General features: G+C 49.9%; 2 protein-coding genes across 3 annotated transcripts in view; one reads left to right on the top strand and one right to left on the bottom strand.

Moving 5' to 3' along the window:
• TEKT5 (tektin 5) overlaps positions 1–3,689 on the bottom strand; it is a 9,242-nt gene extending 5,553 nt beyond the window's left edge. The window contains exon 1 of the mRNA XM_048494134.1: positions 3,113–3,689. Within this exon, the coding sequence (XP_048350091.1) occupies positions 3,113–3,689 (577 nt within the window). The remainder of the gene's footprint in view (positions 1–3,112) is intronic.
• Positions 3,690–9,029: 5,340 nt separating this feature from the next.
• NUBP1 (NUBP iron-sulfur cluster assembly factor 1, cytosolic) lies at positions 9,030–22,574 on the top strand. Of its 2 annotated transcripts, XM_048493177.1 has the most exons (11): positions 9,030–9,133; positions 9,224–9,328; positions 10,206–10,339; positions 11,242–11,310; positions 12,433–12,465; positions 14,753–14,843; positions 15,824–15,978; positions 17,924–18,034; positions 20,593–20,695; positions 22,170–22,253; positions 22,448–22,574. In XM_048493177.1, exons 1-11 carry the CDS (start codon positions 9,097–9,099, stop codon positions 22,498–22,500), a joined length of 975 nt encoding a protein of 324 aa, XP_048349134.1. In that variant the 5' UTR covers positions 9,030–9,096; the 3' UTR covers positions 22,501–22,574. The 2 variants fall into 2 exon arrangements, with proteins under 2 accessions (XP_048349134.1, XP_048349135.1); XM_048493178.1 differs by lacking the exon at positions 17,924–18,034.

The raw sequence follows: 22,574 nt of genomic DNA, 5'->3' as shown, positions 1-22,574 counted from the left end.
GGGCTAGCGGGGGGGGCACCCGAAGGAGGTGTTGTCCCCGGGTGCCATTTCCCCCCAACACGCCTGTGTGGGTAAGGCAGGAAAGTTCTCTTCTGTCAGTGGAAAATTTACTCTGGATCTAAACCTTTTGGCATCCAAACCTGCTATCTGCCAAACCAGACAGTATCAGCAGAGTGGGGTAAATGGAGAAGTCGTTTAGAATGGGGCCTTCCAAAGGACCCATAATATTGATCGATTGCTTTCACTAGATCTCTGGGTCGCCCTTCCTCTTTCAGGTTCAGGGTGACTCTGGGGGCTCATTTCTGCCCTTCCGGACCTACATGGTTCCCAGCTGGGATTGCCAACCTGTGGGGAGAGGGGGCTGGAACTCTCCTGGAATTACAACTGAATCTCCAGACAACAGAGATCAGGTCCCCTGGCGAAAATGGGTGCTTAACCAGAGGGCCTCTGGGGCATGATACCCTCCCGAGATCCTCCCCCTCCCTCCCAAACACGCCCCCCCCCCCCCCCCCCCCCCCCCCCCCCCCCCCCCCCCACCCCCCCCCCCCCCCCCCCCCCCCCCCCCCCACACCCCCCCCCCCCCCCCCCCCCCCCCCCCCACCCCCCCCCCCCCCCCGCCCCCACCCCCCCCCCAGCCCGCCCCCCCCCAACCCCCACACCCCCGCCCCACCCCCCCCCCCCCCCACCCCCCCCCCCCCCCACCCCCCCCCCCCCCCACCCCCCCTGCCCCCCACCCTCCCCTGCCCCCAACACCCCCCCCCCCCACATCCCCCCGCCCCCCCACCCCCCCCCCCCCCCCCCCCCCCCCCCCCCCCCCCCCCCCCCCCCCCACCCCCCCTCCCCCCCACCGCCCCCCCCCCCGCCCCACCCCCCCCCCCCCCCCCCCCCCCCCCCCACCCCCCCCCCCCCCCCCCACCCCCCCCCCACCCCCCCCCCCCCCCCCCCCCCCCCCCCCCCGCCCCCCCCCCCCAGCATCCACCTCCCAAAGTCCAGGAATTTCTCCACCCAGAGCAACTCTATTCCTGCTGGTGCAGGTAACTTTATGGTGTCCCCAGTGAAGAGATCTTTCCCCAGGTAGGGTTGCCAGCCTCCAGGGGGGCCCTGGAGACCCCCAACGTTACAACTGAGCTCCAAACAACACAGATCATTTCTCCTGGAGAAAACGGCTGCTTTGGAGGGTGGAGTCCAGGGGCGTAACGAGGCAGCCCTGGGCAAACTGTAGCCCTGGGCAAAACCTGAGTTGGATGCCCCCCCCCCCCCCCATGGGCGGCCACTCCACCACGACCAAATTTTTTTTTTGCACCAGGACATTGGTGCCTGCAGGGGGTGCATTTTTAGACATATCAGCACGAAAATTTCAGCATATCATCAGGAGACTGTCCTTATGCTACTCCCCAAGTTTGGTGAGGTGTGGTTCAAGAAGTCCAAAGTTATGGACTCCCAAAGGGGGTGCCCCATCCCCCATTGTTTCCAATGGGAGCTAATAGGAGATGGGGGCTACAGTTTTGAGGGCCCATAACTTTGGCCCCCCTGAATCAAACTGCACCAAACTTGGGGGGTGCCATCATCTCCAGATGATACCCTGAAATTTTGGTGCCGATACATCCAAAAATGCACCCCCTGCAGGAACATCCTAGAAATTTGCCCAAGAATCTTTGTTCTGCATTGAGTTTTCTGTATTGCTGTCAATGGGGGTTGCAGGCTGTGGGGGGCACATTTCTGAAGGCACAGTCTCAAAACTTTCAGGGTCTCATCATGAGACTGCCCTAATGATACCCCCCAAGTTTGGTGCAGTTTGGTTCAGGGGGGCCAAAGTTATGGACCCTCAAAACTGTAGCCCCATCTCCTATTAGCTCCCATTGGAAACAATGGGGGATGGGGCACCCCCTTTGGGAGTCCATAACTTTGGACTCCCTGAACCAAACCTCACCGAACTTGGGGGATAGCATAAGGACAGTCTCCTGATGATACGCTGAAATTTTGGTGCAGCTAGCCCAGGGGTAGGGAACCTGCGGCTCTCCAGATGTTCAGGAACTACAATTCCCATCAGCCCCTACCAGCATGGCCAATTGGAATTGTAGTTCCTGAAATGTAGTTCCTGAACATCTGGAGAGCCGCAGGTTCCCTACCCCTGACTGCTAGCCCAAAAACTGCTCCCCCTGCAGGCCAAAAATGGAAAACCACTAAAATACCCAAAAACGAACCCAGCATTTTGATGCCCCCCACAAGGTGATGCCCTGGGCAGCTGCCCACCTTGCCCAATTGGCATTACGCCAGTGGTGGAGTCTGCGGCATTTAATGAATGGCTGGCATGTGGCTAACTGTGAATAAAACAATGAACTTAACACTCTGCTACCCATAAGCAGAGGTGGGATCCAGCAGGTTCTCACAGGTTCCCGAGAGTAGGTTACTAATTATTTGTTTGTGCCGAGAGGGGGTGACTAATTGGTGATTTTGCCATGTGATTCTTGCCTTAGTTACACCCCTCCTCTCAGCAGTAGCGCGCAGAACTTGAAGCAGTCTAGCAGGAGGTTCACCGGCGTGCGTTTCCCACCCAAGGACCAGTGCAGTGGCTGCGTCCTTGCCACAGCCCCGCCCAGGAATGCCCCGCCCCCAGAATGCCCGGCCACGCCCAGCCCCATTGGCGCTACGCCACAGTTTGAATCCCACCACCATGGGAACCTGTTACTAAAATTTTTGGATCCCACCACTGCCCATATGCCTTTCAGCAAGCAGGTCAGAACAAAACTTAAGATTTACATTCATAGCAAGAGCTGAGCTGTTCATTCATAGAAAAGCGGAGGTTGGCATTCATAAAAGAACCAAACAGTGTATTTTCAGTTGTCATATGTCACCTTCAAATATGACACTATGATTATACCCTGCAGAGGACTCCCCCCTGCGGCTCTCCAGGTGTTTATGGACTACAATTCTTACCAACCCCCGCCAGCATGGCCAAGTGGCAGGGCTGATGGGAATTGTAGTCCATGAACATCTGGAGAGCTGCAGGTTGCAGACCCCTGCTCCACAGGATCCACCTCCCAAATACCCAGGAATTTACCCTCCCAAAGTTGGCAGCCTAGGCAGCATGAGGGCATCTCCCATGACGCACCCACCTGCAGCGGCCCCTGCAACTCGTCTGCCGCGCACTCCAGGCGTCTCTTGGCGGTGTCCAGAGTGCGAGTGTCGGTCAAGAGCCGTTCCAGCTCATAGGTCAGCTCAGACCGCCAGAAGTCTATGTCAGCCAGCCTCTGGCCCAGGCTCTTCCCAGAATGTTCCTGCTGCTGCCGGGTCAGCTGCTCCTTATCCTGCATCAAGCACAGCGAGTCGGCATTCAGCCGGCCGGCCCAGTGGCGGTACGCCTCTGACCCTCTGAACTGGACCCGGTTGGCGTTGAACCAGTCCTGGGGGCTGTAGCGGGCATACAGGGAGGTCCGCATGGAGGGCAGGATGGTGGGGGGCCGCAGCGGGGCACTGAGGCGCCCGCCCCCCTGCCCATCACTGTTGGGATGGAAGGAAGACACTTTGTAGAACAAGCTGGGTCTCCAGGAGCTGAGGTGGCGGTAGCCAGGAAGGTAATAAGACTGGTAGCTGTCCTGGCTGATACTAGTCGGAGCCACTTCCGGAAGCAGGCAGCTTTTCTTGGGGCCGCAGTAGCTGGCCGTCTGGGTGGTTCCGAGGAATTCCATCTGACCCCACAATTCAGTCCCCTGACTCAGGAGTTTTCTTTGCAGGCCAGTTCAACAGCCCAGAAAATGAGGCAGCTGCAACTTTGGGATTTTTCTTCCTTACAGCTGCTGGCTGGGGCACTGTGACTCAACGGTGGTGTCACAGAAGATTGGCATGACCCCTGCCAGGGGCTCCAGGAAGGTGCCCTCATCCCCTGCCTGCTTCAAATTATATTTGTTCTTTAAAGTTAACAGAGAGGGACAGGCTTCCTGCTTAGCCTTAAGGTGGGACGTTAAAGCATTTGTATATATTTTTTCAGAGACTCAGGTATGATCAAACCACGGTTTAGAAACAGACTTGGCCTTTTGTACCCAGGTTTGTCAACTCACAAAAATTGTGTAATTCTTAAAAAATACTAAGAATGAAATATATGTTAAAAATTTTAGTGTTCTTTTAATTTTCCTGTGTTTTTAGTTAGTGCATTTAGAAGAAGAAGAAGAAGAAGAAGAAGAAGAAGAAGAAGAAGAAGAGTTTGGATTTATATCCCCCCTTTCTCTCCTGCAGGAGACTCAAAGGGGCTTACAATCTCCTTGCCCTTCCCCCCTCACAACAAACACCCTGTGAGGTAGGTGGGGCTGAGAGAGCTCCGAGAAGCTGTGACTAGCCCAAGGTCACCCAGCTGGCGTGTGTGGGAGTGTACAGGCTAATCTGAATTCCCCAGATAAGCCTCCACAGCTCAGGCGGCAGAGCTGGGAATCAAACCCGGTTCCTCCAGATTAGATACACGAGCTCTTAACCTCCTACACCACTGCTGACTAGTTTATGGTCTGCCATTGTACACTCTGACCCATTGTGCGTGGAGTGCTTCCTGCGCTGCTCCACCCCCTGCAGTGCCTTCGCAGTGGGGTCTCCTCACATTTCCTTGTTTACACGGGAGAATGTGCCCTATGGCCCGCTGTGCGGTTCCCTGCCCCCACTTCCAGGTTGCACCGAGCCAAGAATTATTGATGTTTTGGACTTTTTTTTAGCCCATTAAGTGTAATATCAATATTCTACTCCTTGCAGGGATCAGCAGCTGGCATTTCCCTTAAAAAACAAACAAACCAGAATGGTAGCAGCCTGCACAAATTGATATAAGAAATATCGATATTACATTTAAAGAGCTTTTTAAAAGCCAAAAAAATCGCAGTCTTCATTCTTGGCTTGGACAGGAAGAGCAACCCAGAAAGAGAGAAACCTCGAAGTGAGAGGAAACATCGGAGTTTCCCTGTTCTTGCTAACTGCTGGGTCTCCAGGATCAGCGGTGCCGTAAGCGTACGTGTTTATACAGAAATCTCTGCTGCAAAGGAAAGTTTCCTCACTGCATGGCAGAGCAACAGCGCATAATTGGCCTTTAAGTGTGATGGAGTGGTAATTATCTGTACTTGATTTTTTTGTGGCTGCAATAAACTAAACTGTTTCAAGTTAAGGAAAGCCCCTCACCGACATTCAAAACAAAAATGCCTGTTTTAACTATGAGGCAGTGTTGTTAGAGACACCACATCTGATAGAGCTTTCTAACTGGAAGCGTGAGCTGGGAAGTCCCTGATTCAATTCTTACCTCATTAGCAGTGCCAATTTATCAGGTTAAAAAACCCAGCTCAACAGCCTGTGTGTTTTACTGCTGGGTAAAAGCCAGAAACGCAGGTTGGTTACTGGTACTGTTTCAAAAATAAAACCACCGTTCTTTGGTAAAGTCGGCAGCAGTGTCATCTACACCAACGCCAAACACGCAGTCATCCAGGTTCTGCCACTTTCCCCCTCCCCCCGCCTCAGCACAGTTGGGGGGGTGAATCAAGATTCGAACTCCCGCCCTTGCGAGTGACACGGAGCCTCCCATCCAATCAGGCCACGGCAGACTGTGTGCGATGTGCGTGCAGCCTTCTTTTTTTTTTTCATTTTTGCACCAAAAATTGACATGTACACATTGATCTGAGGCAACAGGGGCAATACAAGGGAGCAAATAATACAATAAAAAAGAATTTCCCTTGATCAACCAGTAGTGGCTGTATAGCACAATTGGTTAAGTGTTGCACTGATGGTCAGTAGGTTGCTTGTTTGAGTCCTGCCAGGGATAAGGAAGTTTTTTATTTTATTGTGGCTCTTTAAAATGCTTCAGAAAGTCAATTCCGTTCTGTGCCACATTCATGATTTCAGGCATAAACCCCCAACTCTGAACACTTTAGCCCTTTTGTAGTTGTGGGGAGGGGGGTGGGGGAGTGTTTGGGTCTACCTTGCATTCACTTAAAGCCGAATCCACAAGGGTACTTTTCTTTGTTTCTACTTGTGTTGTACTTCTACTTAAGCCGCATTTCCCCCAGCTAACTAGTAGTGGCTGTATAGCACAGTTGGTTAAGCATTGCACTGATGGCCAGAAGGTTGCCTGTTCGAGTCCCACCAGGAATGAGGAAATTTTTACTTTAAAGTTTAAACAGTGCTACACCAAGGCACGTGGAAACGGGGGCCCATTTCCGTGTTCCCGCATAGGCTCTGCGCATGCTCGCAGAGATTGGAAATAAAAAAAAAATCCTGTCCCAGCACAGCACAGCAGCCAATCAGGAGAGCCCCTGAGCAGATCACGCGTTTGATCCACCGACAGTGGGGACTCTTGCGTGGCTGCTGCATGTCTGGGAACAAGGGGACAGAAGCTGCAGTGGGGACCATGAAACCGCGCTCAAATGGTCCTGAAGCAAACCAAGCAGGTTTGTATCTACTTTCATTTTTGAAGCGGGGAATCGCCCTGAGTTGGGTCTCTGATGTATACCTATGTAAACGCACTTGCATGACCCCATGAACCCACATGAAGCGGCCTTATATAATCAGACCATTGGTCTGTCATGATTGGTATTGTCTGCTCAGGCCGTCAGCTGCTCTCCAGGTCTTTCATGCCACTTATTGCCCGGTCCTTTTGAACAGGAGATGGGCAGGGATTGAATTTGGGACTTTCTGCATTCAAAACAGAGGCAATTTCTTTGAGCCGCAGCCACTCACCTAAGGTCTCCCAGTTACACAGAGCATATAAGCTTTCCCTGCAATAATAGCAGGACAAAGTGCTGTAAGCCAAAAAAAAAACAGCGTCCAAAGAACCAGAGGCCTATCGGGGGGAAATGGCGCCTGGGGACAACCTCCCCTGGGTGCCCACCCCTGCCCCTTGTGAAGCCCCGCCTTTCCCCTGTGCGTCCGTGGAGGCTGGCTCCTGCTCTCCCCAGGGTTTGGGGAGGGCACTAGCTGGGCTGTAGGGAGCCTGGGAGGGTGGAGCCCCGCCGCCGCCTGCCGCGGAGGCCTCCCCCCCACGTCCCTGGAGGCCGACTCCTGCTCTCCCCAGGGCCTGAAGAGGGCAGAAGCCAACCTGCAGGGAGGCCAGGAGGAGGGGCGGGTGCCATGGCAGGTGGAAGTATCAGTGGACCCAGGTATGACTCAGCAGAGCCTGTAGCAGGGCAGAGCAGCACAGTCCTGGTAAACAACATATCACATACTCCTTGATAGTACACTTGTTTATTCAAAACTTCAGACTTGTGTTTTTTCTTCTAGACACTGACATTTAGACCCTGGCCATTTCACCTTACAATCTAATATTTCCTACAAGACCACCCAAATGGTGGAGGAATGTGCTATGAAATCACATCTGAAGCAGCCCTGTAGGGTTTCAAGGCAAGAGACATTTGGAGGTGGTTTGCCAGTGCTGGGTGAGCTGAGAGAGTTCGGAAAGAACTGTGACTGGCCCAAGATCACCCAGCAGGTTTCTTGAGGAGTGGAGAAACAACCCCAGCTCTCCAGATTAGAGCCCGCCACTTTTAACCACCACATCACGCTGGCTCACCACCACTGACACACAACATATTTATTTTATTTTACAGCAGTTGTCCACATTTCAGCACCCCAAGGGCAGCTAACAAATCAAGAATCCAGCCATTCAATGTACAAGAAAACCAGAAGTGTTTTAAAACAGCAAACACAAACACAGAACATTATTTCAAAGGCACACACACCGATGGCAGGTCAGCTTGGATTTCTATTCCACACACAGCTCTTGTAATGCAGAAGCATTTTTTTTTTAACAGTTGTTGACACATTGCAGGAAAACAGCCCCGGTGGCTTCGATCTGCTATCTCAGATTCATAAGGCAGGTTTTCCGGGACGTCTTATCAAGTCAGGAATGAATGCCATCAGGCAGGGAGCATCTGGTCACATGAATAACACCTTGTTTTGTCTGTGAAAAGGATACCACAGGCTCCCTGATCAATTTTTAAGAACATTAAAGGTCTCCTACCACCGCCATTAAGATTTTATATGCTAGCCTTCTTAATTCGTATATATTATGGGCATTCATGAACACCATTATAGACAGAGTCACTGCCCAAAACAGGCTTCTTAATGACAAATCCATGACGGTGCTCTAAAGCCAAGGGGTGGGCATTGCAACCTCTCTGGCCAGCCACTTCTCTGCACCTGCACACAGTGTGCATCCTGAATGTGCTGTAGCCTTTCGTGTTGGACTAGAATCGAGGGTTCAAATCCCCCCTGCGCAACAGTGCATTAAGTGATCTTGCTATAGCCACAGTCTCCTTGGATTGCCAACCTCTGATATTCAGAGGACAGGTAAGGAGTTTCCCAAGTCAAAACTGGCACCCCGGATCATGGGGTTTTCAGTGTTCAAACGTTAGTTTGTGAGGGGAGACGCAACCAGACCCTCCACTAGATCTCCAGAACCCAAGAGATGAAGCACAATCCCCCTCCCCCAGTAGAGAGCCAGTGTGGTGTAATGGTTGAGAATGATGGATTACGATCTGGGAGACCCAGATTTGAATCCCCACTCCTGTCATGGAAGCTCGCTGGGTGCCCTCAGGCCAATTTCAGTCTACCTCATCATGGGGTTAATGTGAGACAAAAATGGAGGGAAGGATCTTCGAGGCCTAGGTTCGAATCCCCACTCTGGTGGGGTGGGAGATCACTGGGTGACCTTGGGCCAGGCACAATTTTATCCTCACAACCACCCTGCGAGGTAGGTCCAACCGCCTCGAAAGCCCCAGGTTCGAAGTCCCACTCGTGCCATGGAAGCTCATAGTCCCAGCCTAGATCACCTAAAATAGAGAAAAAGGATGTCAGCCGCTTTGGGTCCCCATTGAGGAGAAAAGCTGGGTTTAAATCAATTAAACGACTAAAACAAGCCCCACAGCTGCAAACTGAACCGACAGATTAGGATCCGGAACTGAGAGGACGGAGGGAGTCCGAGCGGGGGAAGCCCATTTCTCCCCGCTACCGGAAGTGGCTGCACGGGGAACGTTTTGTGGGTTACACCCGGAAGTGAGGGTTATCGCGTCTGGAGGGGGAGGCGAGGGCCCACCCGGAAGTGTATTTGCTTCCCTTCCGGTGGCGGCTGCTTCCGCCATGGCGGAGTGTGGCTGGGTGGACGTTCCGCCCCACGGTGAGGGGAAGGGGCGGCGGCCTTGGGCCGGGGTCTGGACTTCCGGAACGCGGCCTTGACCCTCGGTTCTCCCCGCTTGTGTCTCCGCAGAGTGCCCGGGCACCGGTAGCGAGCAGGCGGGCAAGGCCGCCGCCTGCCAGGGATGCCCCAACCAGGGCTTGTGCGCTTCGGCCAAGCCCGCCGGCCCCGACCCAGGTGAGGCTTATCCTTCAGTCCGCTGGCCTACCTCTCAGGGCTCCAAGGTGGGTGGCGCAGTGTCTTCTTCTCTGGCTCTGGAGAAGGCGGTGAGGCCTGACTTTATTGGGAGCTTTTTATTATTAGAATCCCCCAAGGTCGGATCACGCACACAGGGAGTGGGGGTTAAGAGCAGGGGTTCTCTCATCTGGAGCACATGTTCAGGGACACCAGGTGGCTCTTCCCATTGTTCCCCCTTCTACTTAACCCTCACCACAGTGGCAACCTTGGGAGGAGAGGTCAGGCTGAAAGATTGGGAGGAGGCCCAGGGTCCACAGTGGAGCAAGGAATTTGAACTCAGCCCCCCCCCCCCCCCACCTCCTAATCTGTTTTTCTAACCACTGCACCAAACCAGCCTTCCACCAGTCGCAAAAGTGTCAAAGAAAGAAACCCCAGATTAAGGGACAGCAGAAGAAAAATCTTTGGGCAAAATTCATTTGGCATTCCCTCAGTTGTTGGAGAATTTCCTACAAACTGAGCCTATACATGCAGTTGACAGTGGGAAGATCAAGAAGAGGGGGAATTTGGATTTATACCCCACATTTCTCTCCTGTAAAGAATATCAGAACAGCTGACTTACAAACTCCTTTCCCTTCTCCCCACAACAGACACCTTGTGAGATAGGTGGAGCAGAAAGAGTTCTGGAAGAACTGAGACTAGCCCAAGGTCACCCAGCAGGCTTCATGTGTAGGAGCAGGGAAACAAATCCAGTTTACTCAGGTGGAGGAGTGGGGAATCAAACTCAGTTTTCCATATTAGAGTCCACCACTCTTAACCACTACACCACACTGGCTCTCACTGAGCATCCGTTTGCGACTTGCCTTCTGTTTCTGTTCAGCTATCGAAGAAATCAAGGAGAAGATGAAAGCCATAAAGCACAAGATCCTGGTGCTGTCTGGGAAAGGAGGGGTCGGCAAGAGCACCTTTGCTGCTCACCTGGCGCATGGGTTGGCGGAGGATGAAACCAAGCAGGTGCGTCTGCTCCTCACAGTCCTTTTTCAAAGGGTGCATCCCTCTGAATGTCTCTTGTCTTGGAAAATCCCATGGGGTGGCCATAAGTCAGGTGGGACTTACTGCCCTGTCTGCCATTGCATCTGGAGGACTGAGGGATCCATCCCTTCTAATTCACATGGTCAAGCTGTGGAAGAAACGCAACAGATTCAATAGCGTAGTTATGCCAATATGAAATTGTGGGAGTGATATTCACTTATTTTGCTTCATTTATACCCTGCCTTTCTCCCCCTTGGGGACTTAAAGCAGTTCTCCTCTGAGGTCAGGTAGGTTGAGGCCACCCAGAAAGCTTCCTTGGCAGAGTGCGGATTCGAACCAGGTTCTTCCGCATCCTTGTCTGACGCATGGGATAGGTGTTTTTCTTTACAAGTTCATTTACAGTTTGAAAAGATCTTTGTTCATACTGCTGTTACGATTACATTTTTGTGATGCATAAGCAAGCGTCAAGCGTTTAACACAATATTTCTATGCCTATGTTAAAGAGCGATCCATCAGCCTGACAATGTGTATTGCAAACATTTATTAGAACATTATGCTATAATGGTCTAGTAAATATTAATGAATGACTAATGAGCAAGTTTGACTTCCACAGGCTGTGTTAGTCATCACTAGTGCTGTGCGTACTGTATGCATTTGTGGAAGTCACAGAACAAAAATTTTATTCCTGATGAACAGCATGTTGGCTTTAAAGCCACTCTTTCTGGGTAATAACGTCTGCTGAATTCAGCGGGACTCACTGAATATAGTTGCTTAAAATTGTGCTTCGTGTCATTTTGTGACATTAAACACTGATCTCCTCTGTGATGTTTTCGTAAGGATGCATTTTTGCTTTCTCAACTTCCTGTTTATTTTATTTTTTTCAGATTGCTGTCCTGGATGTTGATATCTGTGGACCATCGATACCAAAAATATTTGGCCTAGAGGGGGAGCAGGTATGGTGGAATAAAACAGGAAAGACAGCTTTGTGACACTGTCTGAATAGACGCTTCTTTGGAATTCTGTGCCACTTGAAATACGCAGCACTTTGGCTGTGTCTATGGCTGCATCCAGAATCAGTATTCAGGAACCCGAGTCTCTTCCTGAGAGGCAACAGTGACTTTAGTAGTTAAGAGCCATGTTATAGTGCAATGGTGGTGAACCTTTGGCACTCCAGATGTTATGGACTACAATTCCCATTCAGCCCGTCAGCATGGCCAGTTGGCCTTGCTGGCAGGGGCTGATGGGAATTGTAGTCCATAACATCTGGAGTGCCAAAGGTTCGCCAGCACGGTTATAGTGTTTAGGAGCATTGCACTGCAATCTGGAGAACCAGGTTTGATTTCCCGCTCCTACACATAAAGCCTTCTGGATGATCTTGGGCTAGTCACAGTTCTCCCAAACTTGCTTCACAAGGTGGCTGTTGTGGGGAGAGGAAGGAAAGGAGTTTGTAAGCCACTCTGAGATTCCTTTAAGGAGAAAAAATGGGGTATAAATCCAAACCCTTCTTCTTCCGGGTTAGTTTCAGTGATTGGCACAATTGCGCTCAGTTGTCAAAACCACTAAGAGTGGTGGGCGACTGCCTTATCTTGGTATGCTTATCACAATCTGTTAATGGGTTGGTGTTTTTTTTAAGAGAAGGAATCTGTACAGAGTTTGAGAGACACTTTTGCCTGAATACCAGCAGCTCCTGTTAGGAGAAAATGTTTACTTTTTGCAATGCGCATATTTCTTCTGCGGGTATTTTATTTTTTTCTGTTGTACATCTACCCTTTATACGGGCAGCGGGTTGGATCCAAACAGAATTGGCAGTTTTAACCCATTTTCTCCTTCCCACTGCAGATTTTCATCCCATATTGTTCTCAAGAGTTCCCTCTTCCCAGGACCAGGATTTTGTAGAGTGGGGTGGGTGGTGTGCGTGTGTGCGTGCGTGCGTGTGTGCGCAGGAAAGCTCTATTTTGCCATTCAAAAGTCTCATCTGGATCCACACCAATGCCTGCAGATCTTTTTATTATTTAGCTGATGTTTACGTAGGTGTTGTTTGTGGTAATATTAACACATAATATTCACCTTCTCAGGTTCATCAGAGTGGGTCTGGCTGGTCTCCAGTGGTGAGTTAATTTTAGAAAAATCCTTGTGGCTTATACGCTCTTGTTGGTTCATGCAGTCAGACCTCCAAAGCTGGCGGTCGGTTGTGGACTGCAGCAGAAACGGAGCAGAGAAGACATTTTGTCACATACTCTAGCCCCTCCGCCAAAAATGTGTGATGCTGAATTACGCTGTAGTGGATACTGAATATTTTCTTGTAGGCAAAACAATTTGCATTTTGAAACTGTAGAATCATAAAGTGGGAAGGGGTCTAGTCCACCCTCCTGCTCAATGCTGGATCAGCCTAAAGCATTCCTGGCAAATGTTTGTTCAGCTGCTGCTTACAGACAGCCAGAGACGGGGAGCAAGCCACCTCTCTAGGAAGATAATTCTACTACTAAACTGTTCTTGCTGTAAAAACTTTTTTCCCAATATCCCATCAGAATGTTTCTGCCCATAATTTAAACCCATTATTGCAAATCGTATCCTCTGCTGCCAACAGGGGGAGCTCCCTGCCCTCCTTTAAAGTTAGCACAAGAGAGTAATCTAAAGAGTATTGTATGTATGCAAATTAACGTCAGCACTAATTTTTTAAAAATCAAGTAGAATTAAACATTATTTTTTTGGAGATTATCTGTCTGAGTTGATCTATTCTAGAAATCAAAATATCTCTGGTTATTTGAAGAGAATTGTCTAGTGGTAAAGAGCTTATCATTAACCCTATGGCCAACATAATTCGGAAGCAACTTCACAGCACTTAACACACAGAAACAGTTACTCAGGCATTGGGGGGGGGGCAAACCTGTTCTGGATCCCTCCCACGCGCCCACTTACTGGGCTGGGCTGCTGAGGGGCACCCACCAGTGGCCTAGCCAGGTTGCTCTGGCGGAGGCTTCACCGGCCCAAGGAACAGGCTGGCAGGGCCAAGGGGAGGAGGGGGGGGGATTCTTCGTCCCCGTCCCCATGAATGCTACACCTCTACAGTTACTTCCAGATTATTTTAACTCACTGTCTGCAGAGCTACCCTTGAAGTTGCTTCAGAAGCTTCAGCCAGTGCAAAATGCATCTGCGCATGTCCTAACTGGGGCTCCTTTATTAGCTGTTCTATAAGCTCAGGAGTCGGCAACCTTTACCACTCAAAGAGCCATTTGGACCCGTTTTCCACCACCCTGAAGATCTACCGAGCCGGAGAGGCAGCTCCAAACGGAGCCGCCTCCAGTTTGACCCCTCCACTCACCTTTCCTTCCAGCGCTGGGAGGCAGAGGCGCCAGGCAGGGAAACCCCCTCTGCCTGACAGAGCAGGCAGCCACCTGCTCCGTGGGGCAGAGGGGGAATGGCGGCTGCTCTGGAGGGACACACCCACGCTACCCTCCGACCTCCAGGAGTCTGAGGGCAGTGTGGGTGTGTCCCTCCAGCCCTGGAAGGAGAGGTGAGTGGAGGGGACGTGAAAAGCGGCACGCTCACGCATGGAGCCGCCTCCGGTTCGGCCCCTCCACTCACCTTTCCTTCCAGCGCTGCTCTGGAGGGACAGGCCCATTCTACCCTCCGACCTCTAGGCCCGCTGAGCCACAGTATAAGGCTGAAAGAGCCGCATGCGGCTCCGGAGCCGCGGGTTGTAGACCCCTGTATTAGCTAATACTCTATTAGCTGCTGTGGTTCCAGGTTGGTGTTCAGATTAGGTGCAAAGTGCTGATTTTAATCTTTAAGGTTCTAAACGCCCTGGCAGCAGCATATCTTCAGGACCACCTAACCCAGTATATTTCCAATGTTACAGTCTAGTACTCAAAATTGCTTGATGATCCCTGGCCCAAATTTTGCCTGCTTGGCCAGGGACTTTTCGTCTGTGGCCCCTGCCTGGTAGAACTCTGTGTCCAAAGAGACCAGAGCTCTGCAGGGCCTACAAGACAGGGAGGTTCTGCCAGGCTTATTATGGCTGAGAGCAACTTTACTCTGGTTGGTCAGGGAAGAAATGTGAGATCTCTATCACACTGTAACACACTTCCCTCTGTGATACACCTCTGAAAATGCCAGCCACAGATGCAGGCGAAACATTATGAACAAGATCCACCAGACCATGACCAAACAGCCTGGAAAACCCACCAGAACCAGTTGAATCCGGCCGTGAAAGCCTTCGACAATACATTAAGCATATTTAATTTGTCAGAAACTTCTCCGAGCCAATAAATAATCAAAAGAGAATTGCCACTTTAACAAATTGCTTCAAAAGTGAACCAAATATATCTGGGATCAGAGCTGTAATAATTTATGCCCTCTGTTTTTCCCAAATGTACATGTGCTTGTGTTTTTCAGTACGTTGAAGAAAATCTAGGTGTGATGTCCGTGGGGTTTTTGCTCAGTAGCCCTGATGATGCTGTTATTTGGCGAGGACCCAAGAAGAACGGTTTGTACCTTGCTGGGAGTAATGCCAACAAAGAACTGAAGTCAAACCAGGCTAGGTTCAGGAAGACCTGTGGATTCCAGTACCCTTTTATTGTTAAGTAGGAGATGTGATCTCCCTGATTTGGGTGTGTGTGTGTGGGGGGGGGGGGTGTAACTCCCTCACCCCCGAATTGCTGTTTCCTTGACATAAAGCTGCCCTCTGGAGGTCAGTCAGCAAACAATAATTAATTATTTAGTGATTTCTTCCAGAGCTCAAGGAGGCTTACAGGGCAGCAAGAATACATGTAATAGAATGCATACATTCACAGAGTCACAATATAGGGCTGCTAGTAACCTAACCAAATGCTTGTCAAGCCCCGAATCTGGACCAATATCAGACTCAGGGATTATGATCAGAAATCTTTACTGGCAGACTTCGGCATAGTACTAAACCCTGGCTCTTCTAGCTTTTTAATGCCCCAAAGCCCTGCCCCCGTCTCCCCCCCCCCTCCCGTCCCCAGGAACATCAAAGCCAAACATTACAAATCAAGAAGGTGACAGTTGTTCGTTCTCAAGCCAGCAGGAAGGGTCCTCAGCCCAACTGGCGCTTGGGCGCAATCTACATACTACAGGCTACAAAGTACAAAAGCAGCAGGTGGGCCGCCTGACAATGCTCTCCTAACTAAAGCCATCTTCAGGTTCTTCCTGCAGATTGAAAGTGAGGGGACCAAGCATACCTACCTGGGGGAACGGCTGCTGAAGAGACCTTCTCTCGCATACTCACCAAGTGGGCTTCTTTGATTGATGGGACAGTGAGGAGTTGTGATTTTTCCCCAGTTACCTCTAAACCACATTAGGAGTTGGACATTTGCCATTCAGTAACCCAGCACCTTGTTGCTTGTTCAAATTTTTGTTATGGATAGCCGAAACTGTTCCCACTGGCTAAGTTTTGAGGGGCTTTGAATTCCATTTCAAATGTTAAATCATACTTTTTTTTTTAAGGAATGATCAAGCAGTTTCTTCGGGACGTAGACTGGGGTGAAATTGACTACCTGATTGTAGACACCCCTCCAGGAACCTCTGACGAGCACCTGTCCATAGTGCAGTATCTCAGTGCAACCCATATTGATGGGGCAGTCATCATCACCACCCCCCAGGTATGAAATTTGAGCCCCCTGCCGCTAAGATCTTTAAAGAGTGAATCTTACTGTCTTTGGTGTTCAAGTCTAGGTTTTGGCCACTATTCTCGCTTGTATGAGGGTTTTCCTGGTTCCTATGTAATGTACATTCTGTATTTGCATTTATTGTGAGTTCTGGTTTTTGATTCTCTTTATGGGTACACTCTTTGAAGGATTCCCTTGCTGTTGTTTGTGTGTTGTGAAATGACCGAGATCTGACAGTCAACTGTTTTCACTTCTACAAGACACCCCCCTCCCCCCAATTAAATAAAATCAATAGCAAGCCCATGCACAGCCAGATAACTGCAGTGTGCTGGACCTCAGGTTATAAACCTAAGGTCACGGTTTCAAACATGACCTAGGCCAGGGGACCCCAGTATGGTGCCTCCTGACCCCTTTTCTGGTGTCCACCAGCTGTTTTTAGGACGTGGATGGGGCTAGATAGGGCTTTTGCCCAGCAGGGCTTCTGATTGTATAGTATCTACATTGAGGGAAGTAATTGTACCAATTTACTCTGCATTGGTCAGATTTCACCTAGAGTACTGGGTTCAGTTTTGGGCACAATTCAAGAATGATATTGACTGGGTCCAGAGGAGGGCAGCCAAAATGGTAAAAAGTCTGGAAGCCGTGCCCTACAAAGAGAAGCTTAGAGAGCTGGGGATGTTTAGTTTGGTGAAGAGAAGATTAAGGGGTGACATGATAGCCATTGTTAAATATTTGAGGGGATTCCATGTCAAAGAGGGAGAAAGCTTGTTTTCTGCTGCTCCAGAGACTAGGACACAGAGTAATGGATTCAAGGTGCAGGAAGAGAGATTCCACCTAAACATTAGGAAAAACTTCCTGACCGTCAGGGCTGTCCAATAGTTCCTTGGAGACTGGTGGAGTCTCCTTCTTTGGAGGTTTTTAAACAGGCTGGATGGTCATCTGTCAGAAGTGCTTTGATTGAGTGTCCCTGCATGGCAGGGGGTTGGATTTGATGGCTCTTGGGGTCTCTTCCCACTTTATGATTGACTACTGGAGATTTGATTAACTATGCAGATTTTTAAAATATATATATATAACACCCCCCCCCCTCTCCCAGCATGAGGATCTACACTATATTAGTGAAGTCAAGGTGTGGCAGTTGTTTTGTGGTGGGCTCCACCTCCCATTTTGTCGCTGTGCCCACCATGCCATGTCAAAATTGAAAATGTTGCCACAGGCTCAGACCCCTGACCTGGCCCTAAAAATGTTGAAATCGGTTGCTTGATTTCTCCAAGCAGTGTTTGGATGGAATCATTCTTTGCTTGTTATCCCCTGGGCTGTAGCTGAGCAGTAGAAGAAGAAGAAGAAGAAGAAGAGTTTGGATTTATATCCCCCCTTTCTCTCCTGTAGGAGACTCAAAGGGGCTTACAATCTCCTTGCCCTTCCCCCCTCACAACAAACACCCTGTGAGGTAGGTGGGGCTGAGAGAGCTCCGAGAAGCTATGACTAGCCCCAGGTCACCCAGCTGGTGTGTGTTGGGAGTGCATAGGTTAATCTGAACTCCTCAGATAAGCCTCCACAACTCAAGCGGCAGAGCTGGGAATCAAACCCGGTTCCTCCAGATCAGAGTGCACCTGCTCTTAGCCACTGCTCTTAGCCACTACGCCACTGCTGCTCCTAGCCACTAGAGCCCCTGCTTGGCCCACAGAAGGTCCCAGGTTCAATCCCCGGCATCTCCAGTTAAAAGGACCAGTTAGGAAGTAGATGATGTGAAAAACCTCAGTCTTAGACCCTGGCGAGTGATGGACCAAGAGTCATTCGGTACAAGACAGCTTCAGTGTGTTCGGAAGATATTCCGTGTGTTCAAAAGAGTCCATACAAAAGCAATGATCAGCAGACCAACATGGGACGTATTCAAATTAGCCTTCTGCTGTATTTTTGTGGCTTTTTCAAAAAACAGGAAGTGGCCCTCCAGGATGTTCGGAAAGAGATAAATTTCTGCCGTAAGGTGAAGCTGCCGGTGATTGGAGTTGTTGAAAACATGAGCGGATTCGTGTGTCCAAAATGCAAAGTAAGGAGACGTTCCGGAGTAACGGGGGCCAGTACTTGATAAAAACTGTTTTTCTTTTGCCTGTGCTCCTGAGAACGTCTTCCATGCGGCAGGACAGTTGAAAAGTGCAGTTTTCACTTCAGAACTTGATAGCTGCAAGAAGTAAGACTGTAGCCAATGTGTACCTCCCCCCAGCCAGTTTCCATTTCCTTATTTTGATTTGTTGGCCTCCGACTAATGCTCGTATTTGCAGTTCAACTGTAGTTGGGTTTTTTAAATGTTGATTTTATTGTTTTATCTATTTTTATTTATTTTATTGGGTTCTGCCTCACCCCTTTAGAGCCCAGGATGGTTTCCGACAATAATCATTAGCACAGTCAAATCAAGTACAATAAAATAGTCATAGTAAATACCATTTAGAAGAAGAAGAGTTGGATTTATATTCCCCCTTTCTCTCCTGTAAGGAGACTCAAAGGGGCTTACAATCTCTCCCCCCCCCCACAACAAACATCCTGTGGGGTGGGTGGAGTTGAGAGAGCTCCGAAGAACTGTGACTAGCCCAAGGTCACCCAGCTGGCGTGTGTTGGAGTGCACAAGCTAATCGAGTTCCCCAGATAAGCCTCCACAGCTCAAGTGGCAGAACAGGGAATCAAACCCAGTTCTCCAGTTTAGAGTGCACCTCCTCTTAACCACTACACCACACTGGCCCTGTTTGAGGCAAGCCAGACTTCCCCTCTGCCAGGGACCATAAGTGAATTCTTGTAGGATGAGTGAAGCGTTCTTTGGAGGATTTGATGGGAGAGATGTACTTCATACTCCATCTTAAGTACTTTGGCTCCAAACCTGCAGTAGCTGCTGTGTTCTGAAATCTGCATCTTCGTGAGAGTCAGCCGTTGACATACAGCATAAGGAAAATCAGAATTGGGGGGGGGGGGTGGATAGGGGGGTGAATGCCTTTGGGGGGAAAATAGTTTTTGGTGGACAGTTGTAATTTTAAAAATCTGGTATGAAATCCTGATTTACGGTGTTATCATGCTCTGCATTTCTATGATCAGGAGAACCAGAATGTTTCAAATGCTTGATCCTTAATTGTACGCTGTAGTAATAGGCCTTGAACCATGAGAACAGGAGGGATCCAAATGTTTTAATTAATAGATCAGTACTAGAAAGGGAGGTGGTGGTACACGCGAGCTCAGGGTTTAGGTGCCCCTGTTCAGGCATCAAATCTGGTTGGCTGAAATTACAACATCTGAACTCTTCAAAGGAGGACCCAAAGAGGAACACATTAAGCTGCCTGAGACTGAATCAGACCATCTTGACTACTCAGTCTTGTTTACTTAGATGGGCAGCAGCTCTGCAGACGCTTTGGATGAAGTCCTTCACACGCACACACACCAAACCTGATTCTTACTGGAGATGCCGGGGGCTGAACCTGGGACCTGCATGCCAAAGAGCACCACAGTGCCCATGACCTCCTAGTGCATTGGTGGCGAACCTATGGCACTCCAGATGTTCATAGACTACAATTCCCATCAGCCCCTGCCAGCATGGCCAATTGGTCTATGAACATCTGGAGTGCCATAGATTCGCCACCAAAGTCCTAGTGTCTCAGCCTGGGTCCTGCCATATTTCAGTCTACCGAATGCTTTCTACTTAAGCAGGCCTGGGAATGTTTTCATGTACGAGTCTGCCCTTATCTCTGCAGCTGCAGAGTGGAAGCTGCAGTGTTTTTATCCCAGTTCTCCCCAGCTGAGGAACGCGTGTGCGTGTGAAACAGGACCTTCCCATTTCAAGGGGGGGGGGAACTAGTAATAGTTTAGTACTAAAGTACTAGCTAACTATAAGTAGTTAAGTATTACATTGACTTTATAAGTCAACAGCTTTCCTACGCTTGCCCTCAATAAATGAGAATTCTGCTTTCAAAGTACTGGATCCTTCATTGATCAAGTCTGGGGTTGTGACACCCCCCCCCCCCCACTTTCCCCTGAGGAGCAGAGGCCAAATGCTTGTGTAGGCCTGGCAAATGGACACCACGCCTCATCACCTAAACTGAGTCAACTGGATGTTTGTGGCCTCCCTGAGATGCAAAACGGAGTTGGGTGTCGCCATCTACTGTTAACTGTGCATTTTTAGAGCCTTAGGCAGTTTTATGTTGTTATGTAATGTTTTGACGATGGGTGATTTATAAATCGGAAAATAAATGAATAAATAATCGAGTGGTGATCTCACTACAGCAGGAAAGGGGGGAGTGAGAAACACTCTGAGTTACTACACCGGAGAAGAAATTATTTGGGGTTCTTGTTACCCACTTGTGACTGGCTGGGCCTTTGAGCACCACAACTGCGTAACCCCAGAAGCAGCAGTGGGGACTCTCAGGGACCGGAGCTCTGCTCTAGTAATTGTGCAGAGAACCAGGGAAAGTGGGGGGGCAGGGGGAGGTCGGGCCCTGGGTGGTCATCATGTCCTGAACGGTGGAAGGCTGCTGCCTCCGAAACGGCCTGTCCGAGCCAAGCTCTCCTGGTTTGTGTCAAGCCCCTCTGGTCTTGCTTTGTTGTCATCTGTCATCTTTCCTTTTGCAGAAAGAATCTCAGATATTCCCGCCAACCACCGGAGGGGCAGAGTTGATGTGTCACACTTTGAATGTACCTCTTCTAGGGAAAGTGCCCCTGGACCCGCAAATAGGTAACCTGAAGTTTGTTGCATGAGAACTGAATTTGCAGCTGAGCCTAACTTGTGCAGCAGTGACAGGGACAGGCCTGAATCCTGCAAACTAGATTCTTTGTTAGTGGACAAAGGTGTGTGTTGGGGTGTTAAGTGGCGCCAAGTGGCTCCCACCTCACGGCAATCCTCTGGATCTGTGTCCTTCTGAACGTCCCCCGGTTGACCACCTTGCTCAGGCCTTGCCGGGATTTTTGGGCCAGGTTGCCAGCAATATGCAGACGACACCCAGTCGTTATCTGTGGATGGCTGGCTGGATGTCATCACAAAAGATCTGACCAGATGTTTGGGGGCTGTGGTGGTGGGGGGGTTGAAGCAGAGCCCCCTGAAACTGAGCCCACTGGAGACGGAGGGTTGTTAGGGGTCAGGGAGGGTCAGAGTATTCGTCCTGATGGATTGGCTCCTCCTGTCAAGACTCTGTGTGTGCCCTTGGTTGCCTCCCGTTCATTGGAGGCCCAGATCAGAAACACAGCTCAGGCAGCATTGAGCCACCTCTGCCAAGCCCAGCAGCTGGCCCCCTACCTGTCCCACAGTAATGTGGCCACAGGGATCCATGCAGTGGTCTAGGTTAGACTGTAACTTGGTGTATGCCAGGCTACCCTTGAGGCTGCTCTGGGAAGACTCCAGGAAATTATTGCAAAATAATTTACCTCAATGATGAGGGTGGCATTCAGGAGTCCAATAGTGACCCAGAAAAACCCAAGACCCTCCAGGGAACGGGGACAGGGGGAGGGAACTAGGAAGCAGAGAAACAGACAGGGAAGGAAGGGGAAATGAGGGAAGGCCAGCTGATTGATGACCTCTGTGATATGCCTGGAGGCACATGTCTGTCTTACACGCCCCGGGGAACTGAACTAAGCCCCAAAAGGCACAAGTATCACTAAACACAGAGTTCTACCAAGCTGGGGCCACCACTGAAAAGGCCCTGGCCTTGTCGAGAACAGCCAGACGATGATAGGACTCGGGTCACTGTTGGACTTCTGAATGTCATCCTCATCATTGAGGGAAAATATTTGACAATGACTACATGGAGTCTTGTTTCATGGAGTTAGGACGCCATATCTGTTAACTTAAATTGACTAATTAGTTTTGAATCCGCTTATTATATTGCAATTTATTGTGACCTAGTATGTCGGGGGCTACTCTGAACCAGGCCTTGCGAGGAAAGGGTGGCATCATAAGTCAGATTAAATAAACAAATGAAACAAGCTTATTTTTCCCCCTGAAATTTTCTTGTATGCTCCAGTAACCAACATAAATGTACGATACAATGGCTAATGTCTGTTCCTATTCCAAAACTCGCTTGACCATCAGGTGCTTGTTGTTCTGTGCACGTAAACCGTCTTTGTTGTAAGAATTTGATACTCGCTTAAAGTACTCGCGTACCTTAGTACTGATATTTCACTGTCTAATTTGTGCGAAACTCCTTTTCCCCCAGGAAAAAGCTGCGACTCAGGATGCTCCTTCTTTTCTGAGATACCAAATTCTCCAGCTACATTATCCTACAGGGATATCATCCAAAGTACGTTCAGCAGCGAGGTGGGGTGGGTTTGGATCTCTGCTTCGCCGCAGAGCTTTCCAGGGGTGGGGGTGGGGGGAATCATCCCTCCTGCTCAGCTGGAGGGAGAGGAGCGTGTAGGTGAATTTCCTGACTCTCACCTCAAAACCTCTTGGTGCTGCGTTGTGTTTTTTATGCTCGTGCTTTCCCCCCCACAGGAATCCAGGACTGCTGTAGCCACAACCATCCCCAGGAAGAGCAAAACCCTTAACAAGACCAGCGTAGGACCACCTATATAGGAATAATCCAAAATCTTATTTTGCAAGTAAACTTTTTTCAGTGTGA

Source organism: Sphaerodactylus townsendi, linkage group LG04, assembly GCF_021028975.2.
Source record: "Sphaerodactylus townsendi isolate TG3544 linkage group LG04, MPM_Stown_v2.3, whole genome shotgun sequence".
NCBI lineage: Eukaryota > Metazoa > Chordata > Lepidosauria > Squamata > Sphaerodactylidae > Sphaerodactylus > Sphaerodactylus townsendi.
The sequence above is the reverse complement of the archived record's forward strand: the minus strand, read 5'-3'. Positions and strand labels throughout refer to the sequence as shown.

Coding starts and splice junctions, on each gene's coding strand:
- NUBP1 (XM_048493177.1), top strand. CDS start 9,097: ATGGCGGAGTGTGGCTGGGTGGACGTTCCGCCCCACG. Junction 12,466..14,752: donor GGTCTGGCTGGTCTCCAGTG/GTGAGTTAATTT, acceptor TGTGTTTTTCAG/TACGTTGAAGAAAATCTAGG. Junction 14,844..15,823: donor GCGAGGACCCAAGAAGAACG/GTTTGTACCTTG, acceptor TTTTTTTTTAAG/GAATGATCAAGCAGTTTCTT.